This window comes from Monodon monoceros, unplaced genomic scaffold (genome assembly GCF_005190385.1).
Source record: "Monodon monoceros isolate NGI ecotype Baffin Bay Population unplaced genomic scaffold, NGI_Narwhal_1 Super_Scaffold_6, whole genome shotgun sequence".
Taxonomy (NCBI): Eukaryota; Metazoa; Chordata; class Mammalia; order Artiodactyla; family Monodontidae; genus Monodon; species Monodon monoceros.
The window spans coordinates 63,294,540-63,319,839 of NW_021703783.1; the positions used below are offsets into that span (position 1 = coordinate 63,294,540).

The following is a 25,300-nucleotide window of genomic DNA, read 5'->3' on the forward strand; positions in this document are numbered from 1 at the left end:
CTTAAAAAATTGCACTAAATTAGAGTTTGCAATATAGGGCAGGATAAAACACTGAGAGAGTTGTTTGTTACTGTGTGTCTTTCCCCAGAGTCCTTAACCTTGACCACATCTTTCCCCATCTGCACAGAGGAAGGGAATAGAGAGAAAAAGGAAGAATGATCAGGATTCAGAATCCTTTGAACTTGTTCAAAAAGTAGGAGAGGCAGAGTGAAAGGAAAGGAACCTCAAATAGCAGTGTGGCCTAATTCCTTCTCTCAGGCCTCCTCTGTTTACTAGCTTGAACAGTCACATTCAAAGCCAAGCCATAGTCCTTCCATTTGCCCGGTGGATCCCTACTGACCCTTTAGCCCTCTGACCTGATCTATGACCACTTTCTCACTTGTTCTTTCTGTTTCAGCTCCCCTGGTCTCCTCTATGTTCCTCAGTCACATCACCTATGATCCCCCTTACGTCACTGTACTGGTGCCCTTTCTGCCTGAAATAGTATGCTCACAGATATCCACTTAGTCTCAACCTCTTATGTGTCATTGCTAAAATGTCACTTTCTTAAGTCTTTTTTTTTGGGCTGTGCTGCGGCATGCGGGATCTTAGTTCCCCAACCAGGGATTGAACCCATGCCCCCTGCAGTGGAAGCCATTGTGGAGTCTTAACCACTGGACCACCAGGGAAGACCCTTTTGGGACTATTCTGATCGTCCCATTGAGAATTACATCCCCTGCACTCCCGATCCCCTCTATTTTGCTCTATTCCCCCATCAAATAGCACTCAATACCTCTTAACATAATACATAATTATTACATTTATTGCATATCCTCTGCTAAAACATAAGTACTCTGATAGAGATCTTTGTCTTGTTTGTTTACTGATGTATCAGAAAACAGGGTGTGTGATGTATAGGAACTCAATATATATTTTTTAAATAAAAGAATGTTGAACTTCTTAGATCCTCACTTAGATCTGGCATACTTCCCACAGCTTGCTGTAATTGCCCATGAAAAGGTTTCTTGCAACAAATTTTATCATGTGTAGGCTTTTGATCTTAACTGTTTCCTTCAACAGTTAACCCAACATATAACTAAATTTGTAATTATTTTATTTTTCTGCTCACTTGACAGATTCCCCCTTTAGCATAAAAGCTCCACAGGGACAAGTCTTTGTGTTGTGTTACCAACCCTAAACACAATGTCTGGTGCATGATAGTTTCTTAGTAAAAATGTTGTTGAATGAATAATTAAGCAAATTTAAGCCATGGAATTCATATGGGATAATAATAGTAAGTTGGTTTGTAGTCAGTTATTATAATCCAGATGTCTGTTATTATTGTCACCATCTAAACTCTTACCACCATCATCAAATATGTATTTCTCAGACTTCTATAATCCACTACAGGCGGGGGGTGGGGGGTGTGGTGATCATCTTCTTGCATTACTGTCGTAACTGAGAAGTTCAGTGAATTACCACAGAGAACACTTTGCTGATCTGATGATGTTGTTATAGGTCTCTAAGCTGGCTGGTGTTTTGGTCAAGCATGATGTCAAGAAGGGTGACACCGTGGTTATCTACATGCCCATGATCCCCCAGGCGATGTACACCATGCTGGCGTGTGCTAGGATAGGAGCCATCCATAGTCTCATATTTGGGGGATTTGCATCCAGAGAACTCAGCAGTCGCATTGATCATGCAAAGGTAAGTGCTTTATTTGGAGGAATCAAGTCGTAGCTGCATATATGACAGCTGTATTTATCTGTGGATGAACCATCGAAGAGTGATCTGTACTTATTAGATCCTCCTATCAACTGAGATAAAGTTTACTTTTTATTTGGCATACACTATTAACCAAAATTTTATTTTCGAGTCAGTCCTATGTGGTAGACATCTTTCTAGATACTGTGAAGAATATAACATATAAGGTGCAAGCCTTTCAAGTTAACTTGCCATATATTTGTGTAAGGCATTTAAGAAAAATAATAACTAATTTACTCATTCAACATGTATTTATTAAGCTTCCACGCTATGCCTGGTACGGTCCTTGGAACTGGTTAAGAAATGATACTTATCAAATGGATGGGACACACGACTAGTTTTACAATCTATATATTTCCAGGAATGGTGGTATAGCACAGTGATTAAGAGGGTGTGTTAGGGACAGGTGAAGTAACACGTTTAGGTGGGGTACTAAAATCACAAACTTGAAAGGCTGTTGTGAAATATCGTTGAGATATTGAGTTTAAAGCACTAACACAGTGCCTGGCATATAATACTCATTAAAAAAAAAAAGGTTAGCTGTTATGATTCTATGAATTTAGAGCAGGAATCAGCAAACTTTTTTCTGTAAGTTACCAGATAGTAAATATTTTAGGCATTTCGGGTTACATGGTTTCTGTTGCAACTACTCAGCTGTGCTGTTGTAGCACAAAAACAGCCTTAGACACTGCAGGAACTAAGGGCAAAGCAGTGTTCCAACAACACTTTACAGAATGTATTTTGGGCAGAGTTTGGCTCTGAATCATAGTTTGCAGATCCCTGATTTAGAGGCAGGAATGATATCTTTTAGTTGGGGTGGCTGAGGCGGCTTCCTGAAGGAGGTGAGATTTGAGTTACATCTTGGCTAAGATTCAGCTAGTTGAAGAGAATGACAGTGGGATCCAAAAGGCTAGAAAAAGAATAAGAGTCTAGCATGGGAGGCAGGAAAGGGTAAAAATTCATTTAAAGGACAGCAAATAGACGAATGTGATTGAAGAGGGAGAGAAGGTGAGCTTGAAAAGGCTGTTATTGTCTGAGTTGCATCCTGTAGACGCTGACCGGTCAAATTTTTGAGCAGGTGACGGTCATGTTTTAAGCAACGTTCAGAGGAGGCAAGTCTTGCAATATGATGTGAGTGGGAGAGAGGATAGAACGAGAACCTTTGGTATGTGGTCTCTTTGTGAATCAGTGGCTAGTGGGCAATGTGCAGGAGAGGAACAGCAGTGGGAAGATTAAAGAAGGAAGGTCATTATGGGAGTAGGAGATGACTGACCTTTATAGAGTTTTATAAGGCCAGGATGAGAAACATTCTTAACAAAAAAAAGGGAACTAATGTATATTGAGGGTCCCCAGAGTACTAGGCATGGGGTGAGGTTTTACATATCTGACTTCATCTGGTAATAGAACAGTTATTAGAACTAGGAAGCTGGTTTGCACACTAACTGGCTGGATTCTCTTTTTTCTCTCTTTTTAAAAACGAGTTAGTGCTTATGAAGGGAAATCTAGGGGGAAGTATCAGTCACTGATCTGCAAATCAGTGGGCAATTAGAGACTTCTCTGAGGAAGCTATAGATGCTAGCTTTTCAGCTACAGAAATCTTAAACACCATTTGGGCAAAGGTATGAGATATATTGTTTCTTTTTTAAAAGATTCTATACAATGTGGGAAAATTTATATATATATAAATTTATAAAACTTATGCTGTATCACTGGAGGAGTTTTCATCCATAAGACACACACACGTAGACACCTCCCCCACCCCCAAACTTGTTAAGGAGTTTAGGCAGTAAGTGCATATTCTTATGGGCGGGACCATTGAGCAAGTCAAATTAATGGCGAGGAGATGGAGCTAGAGATACATACCTGAGATATTTGGATGATAATTGAAACCAGGGATGATTTTGATGTCGTAATTTTCAACTAATTAGACCGAAGAAAAAGTTTTATTTTAACAGATGAAGATGGGAAGAATGTAGTCCACTTGAGATGGAATAAAACCTCCAATAAAAGGCTGTTAATAGAAATGTGAAAGGGATTATTTTCTAGAGGAAGAATCTTAATTTTGACTTTAAATTATCAAATAATTATTTATAATATTAATATAAATTATTAATAATTATTAAATTATTCAACTTTTGATATATTCTATATATGTTTTTAATTTGATGTGTAACTTACTTTCATTTATTCAGAATTCAGAACTCTAATCTTAGGGAATGTTATCTGGAGTTATTTTTGTACATATTTCAAATATTAAAATGTGAATTATATTCAAATGTCTGACCTTTAAAAAAGGATACAAGATTTACTTTTTTGGGCTTCCCTGGTGGCGCAGTGAGAGTCCACCTGCCAATGCTGGGGACACGGGTTCGTGCCCCAGTCTGGGAAGATCCCACATGCCGCGGAGCGGCTGAGCCCGTGAGCCATGGCAGCTGAGCCTGCGCGTCCGGAGCCTGTGCTCCACAACGGGAGAGGCAACAGCAGTGAGAGGCCCGCGTACCACAAAACAATACAAAACAAAACAAAAGATTTACTTTTTCATTTCTTTCCCTTTTTTTTTTGCTTTTAAAAGGCAGCTTGAAATAGTGGAAAGAGGAAGATTCTGAAATCAGTCAGTACTGGCCCTCTTTTTGATTCTAACACTTCTAACCTGGAGCAAGCTATGCAACTGCACTGAGCCTCAGCTCCATGAATATTAAATGATATTAAAAACCAGAAAGTGCTATATATGCATATATTTGACATTATGTAAACCTTCCCTAGATGAAATGTATTGTAACCAGAAATCAAAATTCAGGAATAGGTGCACTATGTTGGACTGATTATCTTTCTCCTGAGTAATTTATTATCTGTTTCCTTTGCTTTGGATTTCTCCATGAAGAAACAGTGTACTTAAAAGAATAAAGATATGTTTGTTTTGCAGATTAACGAGAATTTTGGTTCAGTGCCATAAATATTTGTTGAGAGCTTATGGTATGGCAAGCATTGTAACAGGCATAGGAGACAGGGAGGTAACAGGGTCCAAATTTGGCCTTGGAGAGCTTCCTGTGCAGAGGTGGGGACAAAGGAACACTTTGACTATAGTTGGATATCTGAGGCCTGCTCAGAATCTACCAGGGAAGGAAGATTGATCCTAAGCCTTTTAGCTACACCTGTGCATATCTTGAAGAATGACTAGCAAGTTGTCAGGTAAAGAAGAGTGCCAAGTGTGTCTTAATGACGGGGGCATGTTCAGGTTTTGTGGGGCTTGAAACTTAAATGAGGGCCCTTTTAAGAAAAATATGACAAAATGACAATATAAAATTTGGTGAAAAAGAGTATGTATTTGGAATGAGAAAAGAATCATAAAATAATTATTGGAGACTCAGGTCTCTTCCTTCTGAGTTCTCTCTAGGTGTTCAGGCAGAGATGCTTACATAAAAAACCTTAGAAATACTTCCTAATAGCAGTCAGGCTGGGTCTCCCCACCTAAGAAATGCTACAACTTCAGCAACAACCAGCTGTTATGCAGGCCTCTGCAAGTGAGGGGGCCCTAGGCTTCAGTTTCACTGGTTCATGGCAAATTTACATCTACCTGATTTAATGAATTCTTTCGAAAGTATTTTTTAACAGCTCATGTTTATTAGCCAGAAGCATCATTAAGTGTGGAATTCTGAACAGGTAAGTGAGATTTATGTGGAAGTGGTTAGGGCTATAACATTTAAAAATAGCTTATTGGTTTTCAGGCCTTTTATTTAATAGAGGACAGAATCATTCAAACATTTCTTAAGAAATGTTAAATTGTCAGCCTGCATCTGAAATATTGTGGTTACCTTAATTAGGATGGTTAAGCTTTCTCATGTATTTACTTACTTATTTTTCATTGTAGCCCAAGGTTGTTGTTACAGCATCGTTTGGCATTGAACCTGGAAGGAAGGTAGAATACATACCACTTCTAGAAGAAGCTCTGAGAATAGGACAACACAAGCCAGATAAAGTTCTCATTTATAATCGTCCAAATATGGTAATCTGAATATTGAATTTGGTCCTTGCTTATGGTGATGTGCTAAGGATGACTCTTTTTGACCATTTGAAAGGAACCCTTGATTTATAAACTGTTGAATATACAATACTTCAGGAATGTCACTATTTTTGGCAAAAAAGAATGATATTTTCTGTCATTATAAAAAATGAGCTTAAAACAAAAAGAGTGGAACATAGGAGTATCTGTAATATTAATGAATTAGAATGAATGTGTAGTCTATTGTGGTGTCCTTTATTAATTTACATTATAACTATAATAATAATACAGTTGAACCAATGTGGGGGTTAGGGACACTGGCCCACTGGGCAGTTGAAAATCTGCTTATAACTTTTGACTCCCCCATAAACTTACCTAATAGCCTATTGTTGACTGGAAGCCTTACCAATAACATAACCAGTTGATTAGCACGTTATATGTATTATATACTGTATTCTCTTACAATAAAGTAAGCTAGAGAAAAGAAAATGTTATTAAAAAAATCATAAGGAAGAGAAAGTAGATTTATAACTATATTTACTCATACCATAAGTTTATGTCATCTGTTTACAAGATGGTTGTCAATATCAATATTGGCTTATATGATACAAAACACTGTAGATGTTCTACGTATTACAACACTAAACATCAAAAATGAAAAGATAATGTAAAAAAGAAATTCATATTTAGGTATAATGATTCATGCATTGATAAAGAAGCAGCAGCAATATGATTGCTTCATGGTAGCCCAGCCTACACACTAATGAGTGAATAATTATACAGTTTTTATGGCATATGGCATTACAGTCATATTCATACTACAGTATTAGAAACACCGTTAATTTTTTTTTTTTTTTTGCGGTACGCGGGCCTCTCACTGTCATGGCCTCTCCCTTTGCGGAGCACAGGCTCCGGACGTGCAGGCTCAGCGGCCATGGCTCACGGGCCCAGCCGCTCCGCGGCATGTGGGATCTTCCCGGACCGGGGCACAAACCCATGTCCCCAGCATCGGCAGGCAGACTCTCAACCACTGCACCACCAGGGAAGCCCAACACCGTTAAACTTTTTAACAAACCACTTACCTGTGATGATAGGCTGATACCCAGTTTTTCCAGTTACCAGAGAAAGAGGCATACTATATAGTAATGTAATTCTTTGAAAGCAAAGTTATAAAACAGTAAGAAAACTACCACATTATTAATTTTATATTAAATATCACTTACCTTATGCCTATGTAAGGATAAACTAGTATCTACATATATGCATTCATGACATAACTTTTTCTTATTTTTTTCAATATTTCTAAGCAATGTGGTTCACCTGCAAGTTTTGTCAGGGTCATGATCTGAATGTGTATACTCTGACTGGATGCTTAATCTCTCAGCTACCCAGTCTTGATTAATTTGCATTTAAAATGTCTTTTAAAAACTTTAGGAAAAGTAATTGGTCTGGAAATAAAAACTATGTTCAGGAAAACAAAATATGAATATTCTAAACAGATAAATTATTCTGTGATCCGTAAAGGAAGGAAAAGCAGTAAATACATCAATGACTATATTTTACAATGCTTTTTCTAGCAAATTTGCCCTAATGATCACCTCATTTCTAAATCCAAGCTAAGTCTCCAGCTATTTATACTGGGACCAATTTGGGTTTCTAGCAGATTAAAATTTTTTGCAGAAGGAAAATTGAAAGTGTGCAAAGAATCATGTATAATTTTGTAGAACTCTTGAGAGGTTATCTGTGGAAAATGCTTAAATGACAAGATATAAGAACAGAGAGGGGCTTCCCTGGTGGCGCAGGGGTTGAGAGTCCGCCTGCCGATGCCGGGGTCACGAGTTCGTGCCCCAGTCCGGGAGGATCCCACATGCTGCGGAGCGGCTGGGCCTGTGAGCCATGGCCGCTGGGCCTGCGTGTCCGGAGCCTGTGCTCCACAACGGTAGAGGCCACAACAGTGAGAGGCCCGTGTACCGCAAAAAAAAAGAACAGAGAGCATTAAAGCTCTCTCATTTTGATTACCACCTAGCAATTCGCATTACCATGTTAAATTCCTGTGTAGTTTTAGTAGTCTGTGGTTCATGAACTGTTGCACTCAATGATTTTAATGTTTTTACTGTCTCGAAGAAGAATTTCAAGTTTCTTTCAGATGACCTCCAGCATGTTTTTAAAAAAGGCTTGTTGCTCTTCAATCAGGGAATGCAAAGTCATTAATAAAGAAGGCTTTGGGTAAGAGAAGGTTAGAGGAAGGGTAGGAACAAACACACACAAGTGTTTAGTGTGTGTGTACTATTCACACATGTATGAATTCATGTAGAATTTACAAAAAACTTAATGCTAAGCACAAAGTACTTTCAGATACTCCTTATTTAATTCTTACATTCTTATAAACCAATAAAGTAGATGTTATTACTGGCCCCATTTTAAGGATGAAGAAACTGAGTCATGGACGGGTCATAGCCCAAAGTCACAGCTAATAAGTGGTGGAGCCAAGATTTAAACTCAATTTAATGACTTTTAACCAACAAGATATGTGCTATTTTCTTTTACTTTACAAATACATTGGATATGGATATGAATGTTTCCTATTCAGATTTTTCTCAGGCAAATATCTTTTTTCCTTTTTTTTTATTATTAATTTTTGTACACTATCTCTATTCAGCATTATTCACATCTTAATATAATATGCACATTGTAGGTACTCAAATTATTATTATTTCAATTTTTGAGATATAGTTTTCATACAATAAAATGGACAGATCATAAGAGTACAGTTTGATGCATTTTCAAAATTGCATGCACTTGTGTAACTACCATCCAAATCCAGATATAGAATTTCTCCATACTTGTTCCTTTTTCCAGTCAACCATTCCCCATCCCCAGAAGCAAATGCTTTCTGATTTGTATTGTCATAGATTATTTTTGTTCATTCCCAGGCTTCATATAACTAGAAGCATACCATATATACTCTATTGTGTCTACCCTCTTCTGTTCAATATGTTCTTGAGATATACTCCTTGTGTGGCATGTATCAGTAGTTTATTGTTTTTTTACTGAGTAGTATTTCATACCATAAATATATCAAAAATTGTTTTTCCATTCTTCTATTTATGGATATTTGGGTTATTTCTACTTTGGAGTTATTATGACTAAGGCTACTATGAACATTCTTGCACAAGTCTGTGTGTGGACCTGTGGTTTCATTTCTCTTGTGTAAATACCTAGGGGTAGAATTGCTGATTCATGTATTAGATGTATATTTGACTTTATAAAGAACTATTAAATAATTTTACAAAGTGGACATATCATTTTACTGTTCCACCAGAAAATTATAAGAGTTCCAGTTGCTCATTTTCATTATCATTTGGTATTTTGTAAAAATCTACTTTGATACATAACCATATAACCTTGCTTGTACTTTTTGTTGCATAGTGTAACTTTTTTCCATCCCTTTCTTTTTAACCAGTAATGTGTTTATATTTCAAAACATTTTCTCTTATAGATAACATATTTTGGGGCCTTAATTTTTTTAATCCAATCTGACCATCTTTGCCTTTTAAATAAATATTTAGTCTATTTACACTTGATTTAAAAAAAAAGGTGGTAGGCTTCTCTTCCCTCTTAATAGGTAGAGATCCACTTTCCCTTTCCCTCTCCAATAACTAGGTCCCTTTCTCTCCTTTCATTTTCTTGAAACCTTTCCCTCTGTTTTGAGTTTCCTTTATTTTAGTTGGATGTCTCTTGTCCTTCATATCTGACATGCTGTTGAGGCAGTTATTAAGCCCAGTGGATTGGCTTTGCTTTGAGTTTAGAGAGACACAAATTATGAGACTCGGTGATGCATTTCATTAACCAGGATTGCATTTTTGCCAGAGGAAATAAAAACCTGGCTGCCACTCCTAAGCCTCAGGCAAGCAATGACAGCTTAACTGGCAGGTCACATCAGTCACCCCTGGTGCTTCCCCCAGGACTGCATTTTAAGAATGATAACATTTAGGAAGGACATGTCTATAGAAGTAAACACATGTATGTAAAGGCTAATGTTGATTTTTCCCCTCTCTTCCTTTCATCAGATCTTCTTTATACATTCCTGTATTTCTTAGCCTAAAGAATAACCGTTCATTGAAGTCCTCATTTCATTTTATCTGCAATTATTTTTGTGATTAATCAATTTACCTTTTTTATTACACAGTGTTATGATTTGTTTATAGGTCCATAATTGTGATGGCAAGGGCTTGATAATTTGAAATTAGTTGTGTTTATCTGATACATAAAAACAAATGGAAATTTACAATTTGGTCACAGTTATCTGTTTTTATTTATCTAAATGGCACATCCAGGGCACATTCAAGGTGAGGCTGGAGAAACCAGTTGGGCCTAAAACTTCCCCTTCATGAAGGTCAACTCAGATTGTTGTCTATCAGTGTGCGTATTCATATAGGCATCATATTTGTGATATTATATTGAAATGTTAATTTGTAAATGTACCCATTTAAATATATGACCGGTTTCTACAACCCTGATCAAAACATTAGGGAACCAGAAAAGTGGAAATGGCCTGGCTTTTAAAAATCTGTCAGAGTCTCTGGACTTAGTTCAGGGATTCACCTTGGTGAAGTGAATGGCTACACATACTCTCTAGGTGGTGAACTTACTTTCACTGAGGAACTTACTTTCACAAGTCTTGCCTTGTGCCTACTAACAAGTTCACCAACTGTAAACTTCCTGATGTGTCATCTTGAGCTTAGTCAACATTTCATAAAATAACTAGATATGTACTGGATAATAACTGGAATTAAATAGCTATAACTCCCCACTAGAGTAATTTTTCCATAAGCCACTTCCTTTTTCTTCACCTATCTGGCTTATTTCGTTGGCACCATTTTTAAAGAGGTCTGTCTAACTTAAGATTTGTCTGTCTAATTCATGGCTCTATTATTATAAAGTTTATAACACTAGAGCTTGGTTCTAGGAACATAAAAGAAAACAAACATTTCTACCATATTAGTCAATAACGTAGATGGAGGGAAACTTGGATAGCTTTTTGTGTATGTCTCATACTCTCATTAACTTCAAAACTGATTTTTGTTCTTGAAAAAGCAGAAGTAGATTACTCCTCCACCCCTGAAAGTTATTTAATATTCTCTCATTTGGAAAAATGGTCGCAGTATTACTCTTAAATGGCCCTGTATAAAGAGAAATTTTAGTGGGTTAGTTGAGATTTCATTGTGAAGACAGTAGTTCCAAAGTAAAAGAAATAGGTTGTGAAAAATAGAAGTTAGGTCCATCCACGTCTCTACAAATGACCCAATTTCGTTCCTTTTTATGTCTGAGTAATATTCCATTGTATATATGTACCACATCTTCTTTATCCATTCATCTGTCAATGGACATTTAGGTTGCTTCCATGTCCTGGCTATTGTAAATAGTGCTGCAGTGAATATTGGGGTGCATGGATGGACCTAAAGTCTGTCATACAGAGTAAGTCAGAAAGAGAAAAATATTGTATATCAACACATATATGTGCAATCTAGAAAAATGGTACAGATGAACCTATTTGCAGGGCAGGAATAGAGACACAGGGGTAGAGAATGGACGTGTGGACACGGGGCGGGGGAAGGGGGAGTGGGATGAATTGGGAGATTGGGAATGACATATATACACTAACATGTATAAAACAGATAGCTAGTGAGAACCTGCTGTATAGTGCAGGGAGCTCAGCTTGGTGCTCTGTGGTGACCTAGATGGGTGGGATGGGGGGATGGATTGGAGGGAGGTCCAAGAGGGAGGGGATATATATATATACATATAGCTGATTCACTTCTTTGTACAGCAGAAACTAACACAACATTTTAAAGCAACTATACCCCAATTAAGAAAAATAAAGTGTGTGTTTCAGGTCAAAAAGAAAATAGAAGTTAGCTTATAAAGGTATACATGCATTTATAGAAGCATGAACCTCTGTTAGTTAAGCTCTGACTGTTGATGAAATCATGCCTGCATCATATTGAATTTCTTAAGGATATCTCTAGGTTTGAATAAAACATTTTCTGTTGTAAGTTTAGTTGAAGCCAACATCAAACTATTGGATTTTGTTATGAACATTTATCTTAACTCGTGACCCTGAAATACTGAGTCGTAAGTCTGATATTTAGTGCTCTATAGGCCTAGATTTCAGTCAGATGCTCAGACTAATGTAGATTTAGCTACTCTCCAGTGTTCTCCTGATATAATCTCCTTTGTTCAGTGCATATTCCTATATTTTTGCTTTGTAGGAGCCGGTTCCTTTGGCTCCAGGCCGTGACCTTGATTGGGATGAAGAGATGGCAAAAGCACAGTCACATGACTGTGTTCCTGTTCTTTCCGAACATCCACTGTATATTCTTTACACATCTGGAACAACGGGGTTGCCAAAGGTATGCACTATCTTAGGGATAATTATAGTGGCAGATTGTTTTGCACCGAGAATATTTGACTAGTGACTGAAAGTACTTTATATCTTAAAGACATATTGTGTCTAAATATATAAAAATATTCATTATGTTTAATGTCAAACGCTTTGTCCTTATTTCTTTCAGAATCTTCACAATTATCAGCAATATTCAATTGCTTTAGTAAGCTGTTAAAATTAATATATATTTGATTGAATATCAGTTGGTTTAATAAAATTTTATAAAATATATTTTAAATGAAATTATTTTTTAAATTGAGGCATAACCTTCATACAGTATGAAAATTGATTTTTGATTTAGAGGAATTCAACTTATCGTTAAAAATGCAACTTTGAGAATTGGCCTAGACAGTCTGAACAACAGGGAATTTACCCAGGGGGTTGAACTATTTGATTTGCAGCACTGAAGACACTCAAGGATTTTTTTAAGTCTTTTACCCTGAAAGGTGTTTTCACAAAACAAAGTCAAAAGTGTCAATAATCCTGAATGTGTCAGATACCAAACAAATACCACTTTTGCCTAGTATCTCTAAATAATACTGTTTTTTCATATAAATTCATAAAGACTTGCGATATCATCTTCCTATTAATCTTTATTAAGGAGTTCAATATTCATTGAATCATAGAATGTTAGCAGGCAAAGGGACTTTTACAATCACTTGAATCCTATAGGGCATTGGCCTCTTCATTGATATCGGACCTCTGTAGCATCAGAATTTTGAAAAATTACCTGCTAACACTCTTAAAATAGTGATTATGTTAGTTTAGATGTAAATAAAGGAAAATTAAGACTTGAGACGTTTTATATAAAATTCACTTGCTTGTGAAAAAGAGAACGTTTGGTAGAGGGATATATTTTCTCGGAGTACAGAGACCATGTTTTATTACATTTTGGTCTACCATCGTGTTTTATATGTAGTTGGTACTCAAATTTTTGTTGAGTGCATAAATAAATTAATGCATATACATGAAGATATTTGTGTTGTTGTAAAATCAAAGCCCTATGATTATTTTAAGAACTCTGGTCATCTGAAAGATAAATATTTCTTATATTGCAGACTCTAAGATTTGTTTGTATAAGCAGTCCAAATGATCTGCTGGATGCAATCCTTACCCTTCACTTCTTTTTTTTTTTTTTTTCCTTGTGGTACGTGGGCCTCTCACTGTTGTGGCCTCTTCCGTTGCGGAGCACAGGCTCTGGACGCGCAGGCTCAGTGGCCATGGCTCACGGGCCTAGCCACTCTGCGGCATGTAGGATCTTCCCGGACCGGGGCATGAACCCATGTCCCCTGCATCGGCAGGCGGACTCCCAACCACTGCGCCACCAGGGAAGCCCATACCCTTCACTTTTTGCAATCCTGCATTATGCACATAGAGTCCAAATGAACGTTTGGCTGTAAAATAAAAGGGGACTCAGCAAGTTATAATCTAATATAAAAGTGTCAGCATGAGATGAAACCACTGACCCTGAAAACATAGTATAACCTAACCAAATAAAAAAAATCAATTTAGCTCCTTAAAAGCCTGAAGGAATCTTATAAAAACTTTTCTGCTACCTCAAGACTTTAAATCACTGAAATTCACTGTGGCCTGGATGGGGATTCTTATGAGAGGGCCGAAGAAGAGCTTGTCATCAACTCAAAGCTGACTCAGCTGGTGTAGTAGAAATAAAATAAAAGTAATATACAGGACATTAAATCTGAAAAGTGGTGGTTCCAGATAAGGAAGAAACCTAGCTATTCCAGGTTTTCTCTGGGTCAAGAAGTTCTTTGTGGGATTCCTAGATGCCCAAACTGAAGATTGTTTGATGTTTTAATCATCCTTATTTTCCTTGTAATGTAGTCCCATCCTGAAGATAATCTATTTCTATAGGTTGGAGAAGGATTTAATTGTTTGGAGATTTCTATTCACGTTGAATTTAGCTCTGTTCAGTATGCATTATTGAGTGTTCATTAGGTGCTAAAAGAGATAAAAATATGAGTAAAGCACAGCCCCTTCAGCATAGTGGGATTGCAATATATATCAACACAGATAATGTAAGATAGTCTGTGATCCTTGCCCTAAGAGGGCAACCCTACTTCTTGCTTTCCTGAAGAAAAGATGAGATTGGATGGTGTCTGAAGGATTAAATTCCATTAATGCAACAAAGATTACTGAGCACCCAAATATATATCTGTCTTTTAGAAGTTTACATTCTATGGCTAGACACAGGAAGTAAACAAAGAACTATACAATCTGTGATGTGTTATGAAGAAAAATAAAGCAGGATAAGGGTGATAGAAAGAGTGGGAGTGCTGTTTTATCAGGGAGATGTCAGGGAAAGCACTTGACAGGGTGACTTTTTTTTTTTTTTTTTGCGGTATGCGGGCCTCTCACTGTTATGGCCTCTCCCATTGCGGAGCACAGGCTCCGGACACGCAGGCTCAGTGGCCATGGCTCATGGGCCCAGCCGCTCCGCGGCATGTGGGATCTTCCCGGACCGGGGCACGAACCCGTGTCCCCTGCATTGGCAGGGGGACTCTCAACCACTGCGCCACCAGGGAAACCCGACAGGGTGACATTTGAAAGATGAATAGAACTTCTTCATCAGGTGACATAATAGGGAGGAGGGCATGCCAGGTAGATTGGGTCGACGTAAGCAAAGGCAGGAGTGTGTGAGGAAGGTTCCAGGATGGCTAGTGCATTTGGTGCAGATAAAGAAGAGAAATGGCCAGATATATAGGCAGGGGCCAATTGCTTAAAATTGAGCCAAGAAATTTAGTTTATATACTGTATGTAAGGAATGGAGAGTACTAATGCTTCTTAAGAAAAAATATGAAGGAAGGTAACCCTTGCAACATTTTGTTGAGAAGATAGGCAAATACATATAATGGAAACTAGGAGTTTGGTTTTCCAGGCTGTGTTTAGTTTAGGACCTTACTTAGGACAGCAAACTTATTAGGAAACAATCAGATTTGGTTCAAGGATAAGAGTAAGGCAGAGGAGGAGTCCAAGACCTTGAACCTGAGAACATAGAAGAGTGGTTTCGAACACTTACTAAAGTAGAAACAAAGGAAAATGGTTTGGGGCTGAGAAAACTGGGAGGTTTTGGACATATTGAGTATGATGTATCCTTGGGACATTAACATGGAGATGCCCAGCCAGTAGCTGGAAGTGAAAGTCTGGGTCCAAGAATACATCTGGATTTGCAGATAGACCCTTGGAACGTCATTGGTTGTAGAGGAATGGTGTTTAAATCATGGGAACGAGTAGGTTTTAACAGAGTAGGACATGCAGAATGGCAAGACAAAGTAGTCGTTTCTCAAGGTCTTTCAGAAACATTTCCTTTAACCCTCCAGTGGACTTTAGAATTTCAATTGCATTGAAATTATATGTTGCCAACAAATATTTATGCCATTTATTTTATTCTACTTTTTAATATATTACTTTTTATTTACTTATTTTCATAACGTTGCATGTTCTCTGAGGTCTTAGAATATATTTCATACATCTTTGAATCCACTATGGCACTAACCTTAGAATGGGGCCATGGTAGATCATCAGAATATTTGTTAAATAATCTCCTACTTTTCCAGTTAGCTCCCAGATGCCTTTTTTTTAAATTAAAATATAGCTGATTTACAATATTGTATTAGCTTCAGGTGTACAGCAAAGTGTTTCAACTTTATATATGTATATATATTCAGTTATATATATATATATTCTTTTTTTAGATTCTTTTCCATTATAGGTTATTACAAGATATTGAGTATCCAGATGCCTCTTTATTCATAAGATTATCACTTCATTTTTGGTAGACATAATCAGAATTAATAGGATCTGAATTTTTAATATTGGGATTCCCAGAATAGAAGTACAGGAAAGATGAGCACACATGAATTTTCGAAGCATTTAAATATAAATTTCATGTCATCATATAATTTGTTTTCTTGATCTTTGATCTTCATGAGGAAAAATAATGTTGTGAGCCCATAAAAATATTCTGCTTAAAAATGCTCATTTCTCAAAAAAAATGCTCATTTCTCATAGGCACATATAAGACACACACAATGCAGTCTGTTTTTTGGTTAGAATTTTCAGATATATCTAGGGCATATTTGCATCTCTGCATCTGCCAACCCTGGATTTGTCAGGTTGTTATATGACAGGTTAATCTGTTAGCTGCTGCACATATTCTAGCAACCACAGCTGAGCTGCTTTGCATACATTTCTGTCCTGTTGTACACTTTTATCCTGTTTGGTTTAGGTACCTATATTCAAGTTACTTCAAGGAACTACACAATAGAAGAATCCCTCATCTGGATGGGGTGTCGTTTTGGGAGTGGGAGATTTAGTGATGGTCATATTTATCTTCTTCTGGCTTGCTGTCATGGAGGTATGGAGATAATCAAAAAAAAAAAAAAAAAAATTAGTGCCAAAGGAGCACAGGGGAAAAGAAACCAAAAGCAAAGAATTAGAAAAGAAGGCATGACAGGAAAGTGGTAGATAAGTCCTTTGTCCTGATGTGAATTTATATAATTTACATTAACTTTTATTCCTACGTGTTAGGTGACTTACTCATATTCTATACTGTAGAAAAAAATAAGAGAAAGTCAAAAAAACCTGTGAACTTTTTTTTTTTAAATCTGTGGTACAATTCTTGCAGTTAAAATGCTGAATTTGCTACACCTTTGCCCCTTATCTCACAGTTGTTCAGACCAATAAAAAGTTATACTGCTGCTAAAGTATCCTCCATAGAGGCAGCTTCAGAGTCATTGTCTTGTCTATAGCAAGAGATTTTATGTTTGATGAAATATACCAAATGGAATCATTCCATTTCTACTAATATGATTCATTAAATTCTGAAGGTTTCAAGAGTTTCTCTTGAACAAAGAAGAATGTTTTTTAAAAATTATAGTTTTCATACATGTGCTTATTCATTTAACTGTTAACTCTTTTAATCAGTCAGAAAATGTATTAACCGCCTATTCTATGCTGAAGACACAGAAGCATTCTTATGGTGCCCAGAGTGGTGGAGGAGACTTAGCAGTAGGTGCATGTTGTTAGTGCTCAGAGGCTTAGGGAAGTTTGCAGGTCTTGGGGCCATGAAAGAGGAGGGAGAGGCTTTTAACACAAACCTAGTGGGTTTGGATGGCTTCCAGAAGAGGTGACACTTTCACAGTGTTGTTAAGTACTTGTGTGATCAAGTAGGAGCTAACCAGGTTCAGAAAAGGGGTGAGGGTGCATTCTAGGAAGAGGGGATATCACCTGTAAAACCACCATGAGAGCAAGAGTATTGTTGGTTTGTTGGAGTTTTTAAGTAAGCAGAACACTACCTCATACTTTTCAACTCACTGACTCCAACTGTTCTTTGGTGATAGATTTCTTTTCTTCAGGTAATATTTTTGTTTCCTCTTTCTTCTTGTTTTGTTTTTACTTAATTTGCCAGACTGAATTGAAATGTATATATCAACATACATACAAAGCATAGACATATACACGTGTACGTATAGACATATATGCATATGTATTTACATATGTATGTGTGAATGAATATCTATGTAAATATGTATATTTGTCTTGTACAAGTCTTTATTACAGAGTAGGGTGATAGAGGGGCTCAACTTAGGAAGTATGAGGTTTTGTCGGTTACTCTATCTAGACTTCTCTTACCTGAATAGTTTGAGATTTGCCATTCAGATTTTTATAGATCTATTAAAAAACATTTTAAAGACTCGCAAACTCTTAATCTTACCACACATCTCAAACTTCCTTTCTCTTCTACTACAACTGATGTTATTTCAACTGTATTTTTTTTAAATTTTGGCAACCAAACAGTACACATTTGATACAGATATGTTTTCTGTTTTATGTTAATGGCCCCATTTATAATATTTTGTGGCTTTCCTTGTCTTCAAAGGCAGCTCATTAAACTGGAAATCATAAAGAACCATCTGTGATAACTGCCGTCCCACCCCTGGATGATGAATAATCAGCCTTTAGTTTCACTTGTATGGACTGAATTTTTAAAATACCCATATACATTAAAAGTGTTTTGTTTAAAGAGCACCTGTCTATTCTGAGATAGAATTCACTTTCATGTCTTTATTAGGGACATGGAGTGTTAGTCCCACCTGGATGTTTTTCAAGTTCTCCAGAAGACTTGAAGTATTATGGCTGATACTACAAAAACTAGAACAGTGTATTGGCAGGTTGCGGGACTTTTCTGAAAATATATTAGATCATCTATCTTTATTTTGAAGGTAGATGGGGTATAAATACATAAAGTAACATATTCAAAAGAGTGAAATGCAGCATGCTTGTGTTTTAGGGGTAAGCACTGATGTTGAATATTTATATCTCATACTCAAGATTTCAAATATACTTTAAAATGCCATTTTTTTTCTGATTAATTTTGCATACTAGAGTATAATAATTTGTAGGTTTTTCTGAGCATGGTTTATGTATTTTCGGAGGCTGAACAGGGTTTATCTTTTGTATTTTAATTATCATTACCTGGAAAATATGATTACAAACAAGAAATGCCTTATCATCTTAATGTTAGTCACATATTAATATTATAATAAAGAAACTCTCTTTTTAAAACTAATCTTTCAGTTTTTTTACTCTTGAACTTCTTATAAAAGATCTACATGGAGAATATGAAATTATGCAGTTTTATTTTCTACGCCATACCAAATACCCAGTAAATTGAAAACTGTCATCTGATATTTCATATCGATAATCTATATTAATAAAAAAAGACGTCTGAAGAAAATTTTTATACTCATTCTTTAAAAAAATAAAAATAAGTGGATATCAAAGACCAATGATAAACAGACATGACTTTTCTGTCTCCTGTAGCTCCACTTTAGTTGTTTTTAATGAGAATGTTCAATGATAGCCTCTAAATTTTTAACATTTCTGCCTTTTGTGTGGTATTAGCACAGGGAAAAATTTTAAAAAAAACAGTAATTGCTAGAATTAAGGAAATAATTTTGTTAGGAGGACATTAAATTCTAACCTGTATAATTTTATATACTTTTTCATGCATGGTCTCATTTTTAAATCTAACTTTTTGGGGTCAAATGGATTTAGGTAGCCACCATTTTACAGACAAAGTGACATTGGTATATAACCTTTAAAGAAGGGTTCACTTGAGAGGCAAACAGAAATTTGATAACCTATCCTTTAAAATATCTTCTAAGTTTTACAAATGAATTACTACTCATTTATTTTCTCCTTAGCCTTTTATTCCTTTCTATAACTTCCAGCTGATTAATCTTACCCTCATTTAATATAAAAATTTACCCATTTATAATGATATTTAGAATTATTTATAAAAATGACCTCTAAATGCAGGGACAGGCAGGTGAAGAGAAATTCTAAAACATCTTAAGTGAAATCTTGACTGACATTAATTATCAAAGAATATGGATAGCATATTGTCTATGAAAAAACTTCACATTTTATCCTCTACCAAACGCATAAAAAGTTTTAGAAAAGAGTGTTTGCAAGTTGATTAATATCAAATTCATCAAGGTATTGAACTATAGGAAAAGACCTTCTCAATAGGACAAACAAATTAGCAAAATGCGTGGAAGACCATACAGCATATACTCGGTAAAGAGCTGCTCAGTTTACGTGGGAAAATGCATGTGTGAAATTTACTGGCAGGGGCTTAGGATTTCTAATACTGCCAAGGTGATCAAGAGAGCCAACTGCATGCTAACCATGTCATACAACCTAGAAAGTACCCATCAAATGCCAACAAAGTTGCCTGTGATGTTTGCCAAGAGACCAGATAAAATGTATTCCACAGCTTGATACCTATGTTTTATTAGTGGTACCTGAGGAGAGCAGCAATTTTAGTAACAAACAGAAAGTCAATTTCTTTTTCATTTCCTGATTCATGTATGTGTGTTACAGTTACAGAACTGTGCCAAAAAATGTTCAACTAGTAGCACGTTCGTTAATTAGGACCATGTGTGCCCTTTCAGGTAAAATAATTATCTTCTTCACAAAGCAATTCTAGTTGCTCTACTGAGAGGTGCTTGAAAATACTTGTGAGTGAAATATAACATATTTCTTAGCAAGCATTCACCTTCTTGCTCTGAATATTCACATCATTGTCTTTTTGAGCCAGTGATGATTAATGTTTATAGTGAAGCAATAAATGAAATTAATTATTAAATTTACTATCAGTTATTATTTATGATAACTCTTGTGCTCAGTTTTCAAAAATTAATCTTGTATTAACATTGAATATGTTCGCTGTCAAGGATAGCTGCTAGAAACTATAGTACCGTGGTGTAACAATCCCTACTTTTGCCCAAATGTAATGTAAGGAAAATCTGTCAGCCTTAGATACAACTCATCAGGATTGATTCCTCAGAGTTTGAGAATTCATCACTAAATAACTGCTCAGCTCTGATGCTGTGGTAGTGTGACCACAAGGGTAGCATTGTATTAAGGATCCAGTTAGAATATGACTCTTTCCTCTAAGCATCCTGTTATTATTTAATAATATTAAGGAATAAACATCCTTATAGTAGTCTGTTTCTTAGGCACACAGCTACCTTTGACATTTCTGTGCACTTAATTTTGAGAGTTTCCATTTTTGTTCTGGAAATATGTGTGAAAATGTAATTGTTGAAAATTTCATGCTAAGTCTTTGATTTTTTTTTTTTTTGGCCGTGCACAGCGTGCAGGATCTTAGTTCCCTGACCAGGGATCAAACGCATGCCCCCCATGGTGGAAGCGCAGAGTCCTAACCACTGGACTGCCAGGGAATTCCCTGTAATGTTGATAATTTATGTTACCACTGTAAATGTTTTTTATTGCATGTGATTCTGTGAAATCATGTTTCCTTTAGAAGGTTCAGAATGGTCTGTGAGAATGGATTCTACAAATGGACTAATATGGACAAATTATTCTGTTTTTATTACTGGACGAGCCAAAGAAATAGTGATTCAGATACAATTATATGAAAGTCAAAGTTATTTATAACTTATAGAATATGAAATACTCTAAACAGGAACTTTTCTTAAGTGGACAGTATGAAGAGAGAGAATCTTTTAGCACACTGTCTATTGATTTTAATTTCACCTTTTCTCTTCTTTAGGGTGTGGTGAGGCCCACTGGAGGATATGCTGTAATGCTTAACTGGTCAATGTCTTCTATATATGGACTTAAACCTGGAGAGGTAATCATGGTTTTAAATTCACATTACATGACATTTCTCTGGTTAAGATATATGCATTTTATTATCTTCTTTTTGTTTAGGTGTGGTGGGCAGCTTCTGACTTAGGCTGGGTTGTCGGACATTCCTATATCTGTTATGGACCTCTTCTACACGGAAACACAACAGTTTTATATGAGGTAATAAAATAAAATTAATACTACATATACATAATATTAATTTTACTAAAAGTTTTAGAGAAGTAGTCCTAAGTAGGAAAAGAAAATTGAATGGGGGCAGGGGACGTTTTTATATCTTCTTCCAGTTATTTCATAAGAGAAAGAAATATATATTTAGAAAAAAATAAACAACTATTTAAATTGTGTTGAACAAAGACATAAAAATTATATTCTGAAAAATATACACTAACAAGCTTGATGTCTATCACTTTCTAGAAAATATTACTAGACTGATACTGATTTAGAATCTTAGAAAACAGCCATCATAAAACAAGCAACAGAGATTCACCTCTTTGTGTTCTTATAGGATTAATGGATTTCAAATACGTGGTTTCTTGATTTTAGCTAGACATTTTTGGTAGTTTCTGATGATCGCTATATGTATAAGGGAGAGAGTCATAGACTGATCAGATTCATAGCTGAATAAATGACTGCTTTAGATTCTGTTGCATGGACTAATGTTACCCAGGAATAATATTTTTGTGTGTATATTAGAAAATTCTGCTCTTATGCCTATTCTATTTAATTTTAGCAAATGCCTTATACAAATATTTAAAACACATACCTATCAGATATGTAGGAGATCAAAATTTGAGAGGGACAGCAAAATGGTGGTTTGCTAGATCAGTATACAAATGATCTTGGACTTTTGGGACAAAAAACACAAGATGGGAAAATATGGAAATCTTTACAATCTTATATTTATATTAAAAATAATTGCAAAAATGAAGTAAGGGAAACTTGAGTTGGTTGCAGTTTATGTGGTTAAATCCCTGTGTATTATGAGTTCAGACATGAGCGGTTGATAGGATTGCTTTAAAAAAATACTCACCACATGCAATGTTATAATCTTATTTTTTCACACTTGGAAATCTGTGTTCAGTTTAATGAGGAGGAGAAAAAAATCGTTAACTTATTGGAAAGAATTTGGATGAAAGGGACCAGGGTGAAAATGTCATACAAGAAAGAGATGAAGGAATTGTGAATGGTTAGTCTGATAAAAATAATATATTTAGTGTGCATATATGTTAAGTATCTTTTGACATTTAAAGAGTTGCCACATATAAAGGAAGTAGTGTAGTAATTGTAGTAATGTGGAGTTCCGGAGACCTATCTTTTGGAATAATCAGAGAAAATTTAACTGTCCGTTAGTAGAATAGGGAAGTTCTCAAATAGGAGGCTCTCTTTCACTTAAAGTCTGTCAACATCAAGAAAGAAATTTGAAGACGGGAATTTTATATGCGAGGTGTGGATAATAGTATTAGATGATGTCAAAGTTCTTTACAATCTTAAAATTCTTTAACTCAATGATTCTGAAAAAATTAGAGACTATTCTTGATCTTCATGGAAGTCTTTTAGTCCCAGTCACCATTTAAAGACATGAGTGTTTCTTCATTTTCAGCTGGCTGGTTTCTGTCTCTGAATGCTCAGAGGTACTAAGGCAGACTTGGACCCAAGTATTAAGCCATCATGCACTACTCCACATATTTTATACTATGCCTTTGTCCTTTGTAGACTTAACATGCACTGTGGTGTTTGTAAGAATTAAAACATAAAATAATCTTGACACATCTGTCCCATACCAAAATCCTTGCAATAGAATAAATGTTTTTATTAAAATAATAATTCCCCTTGAAGTAAACAAAATAAGCCTCAACACTGAATACTTATAATGAATTGTGAAATTGCTAACATAAAGTGACAAAGCCAAAGGTGCCATTATATTGAAAAGTATTTATATTTATAAGTATTAACCTGCCTTTAGAACTGAAGTACATGTAATTTTTGTGCATTTACCATTGGCCTTTTTTTATTTCTCAAGTTTATTTAAAACATGATTTTAACACCATGCAAGGAGCTCCGTTGTTTGTCTTTATCTTGGAATGATGTGCTCAAGAACTTTGTAGATGCTCTAAATGTATTTGTTGTACAAAAGAGTGATCTTTTTTTTAATCTTTTAAACCTTATCTCTGCACTCTGGTTTCTTTCCTGCGACTTGTAAACATCTTCAATTCTCTCTGATCACAAAACAAAGCCTTTTAGACTTTTGCACATTTCTAGCTATCCCATCTTTATATTCTTCTCCACTAAGTTCCTTGAAAAAATACACTTCCCATACTGTGTGAACTTTATATTCTTCCAATTATTGTTCATCTCACTGAAGTCTGGTTTCTCTCCACATTGCTTTATAAAGCTGCTGTATCAGAGGTCAACAGTGACTTCATAAGTGACAAAGTCAAAGGGCCCCCTTCAGTTTGATTTTATTTTTTCTCTCAGTGGCATCAACCCTGCTGACTGAAGGTAATTCTCTCTGTTTTCTTGAGCCCCCTGCCCTTTTGCTATTGTCCAGGCTGTTTCTTTGGCCTGGCATGACTTTCCCTCTGTCTTTCCTTGTTTGGTTAATTCTACCTATCCTTGTAGACTCTGATTAGATGTAATCATCTCTTGGAAAATTTCCTCATAGTCTTTGGCTGTGCTCGGTTCCCCTTTTGTGGTTCTGTTGCCCCCCCGAGCATATGTCTGTTAGTGAGCTGACCACACTGTCCTGAATTTATACCTAGTAAAGTGTGGGAGCCTCAAAAACCAGTCTCAGCATAGTGCAGAATACACACTAAACACTTAATAAATGCTTATAGAACTAAATTGTATGCTACTCCTCTGTTCTCTTTCTACCTCTCTGACAGCTTGTCCTCCTTTTCCTTTCTTGGTTTCCTTTACTTTGATTCTAAACATTGGGCATTAATAGGGTCTTGTTCTTAGCCCTCTTTTCCCATTCTGCTTATATTTCCTGGATAATCTCCATGCAGTTGGATTTGAGTATTACTAATTAAACCAAGGCTCCCAACTCCTCCTTTCTATATCTGACCTTCCTGCTAAGCATCAGCTTATTATTAGGCACCTTCAGATGGCCCAGGCAACCCTTATGCTCAAGACAATGTGAAATGAACTCACTATCTCCTCTCTTCCCTGCAAAGACATTGCTTTCCATATACTCTACAGTGTTGTTAATGTTACCTGCATTCACTCAGTCATCCAAACTAAGAATCAAGAAGTGATTCTAACTTCATTCTCCTTACATATCATAACCTATTGCTCATTACAGTCTACTGAATTTACATTTTAGTACCTATCAAAAGCGTCCTCTTGTTTCCATGTCTCCTGCCATATGTTCAAGGCTGATAGTTTAGCTAGTATGTTGTTGACTGGTGTGTATTCTGTGGTTGGCTTCTGATCTCACTTGTGTGGTGCCTATCCTTTCCAGTTGTATATTTCAGATAGCCACTCTAGAGAATGTTCTAACAAATACTCCTGCCTTCAGACGTCCTTCCAGGCCATCTCTACCCAAACTTCAATTTCTGAGCTCTCCTCACTTACAATTATCTATCTAAAATGCAAAGGCCAAGATTTTTCAAAGGGTTGAGTTCTGCCTCCAGGAAGATAGAGATGATACACTTTTCTCTATTCCTCCCACTAAGTAGAACTAAACATTTTAGGTGTTATGTCTAAAACAAACATAAGACTGAAAGGTGGAGAGAAGAAGGAAAACTGTCTTTAGGGACCCTGGGACTCAAGAAACATAATGATGAGAACTTGGGTTTTACTTTTCCTTCATATGTCTTAGATTTGTGTCTGAAGAAGTTGGCAATCCAGAAATGCCAACAACTGCAGACCAAAAAACAAAAAAAAAAACCTCCAAAGAGAAAAAAATA

At 36.1% G+C, this 25,300-nt stretch overlaps 1 protein-coding gene across 3 annotated transcripts in view; it reads left to right on the forward strand.

Annotated features, from left to right (window-relative positions):
- Positions 1-25,300, forward strand: part of ACSS3 (acyl-CoA synthetase short chain family member 3) — a 148,444-nt gene that overhangs the window by 49,148 nt on the left and 73,996 nt on the right. For all 3 annotated transcript variants that reach the window (XM_029205886.1, XM_029205885.1, XM_029205884.1), the window contains exons 3-7: positions 1,498-1,686; positions 5,612-5,746; positions 12,016-12,156; positions 21,295-21,375; positions 21,456-21,551. In XM_029205886.1, the coding sequence (XP_029061719.1) occupies positions 1,498-1,686; positions 5,612-5,746; positions 12,016-12,156; positions 21,295-21,375; positions 21,456-21,551 (642 nt within the window). The remainder of the gene's footprint in view (positions 1-1,497; positions 1,687-5,611; positions 5,747-12,015; positions 12,157-21,294; positions 21,376-21,455; positions 21,552-25,300) is intronic.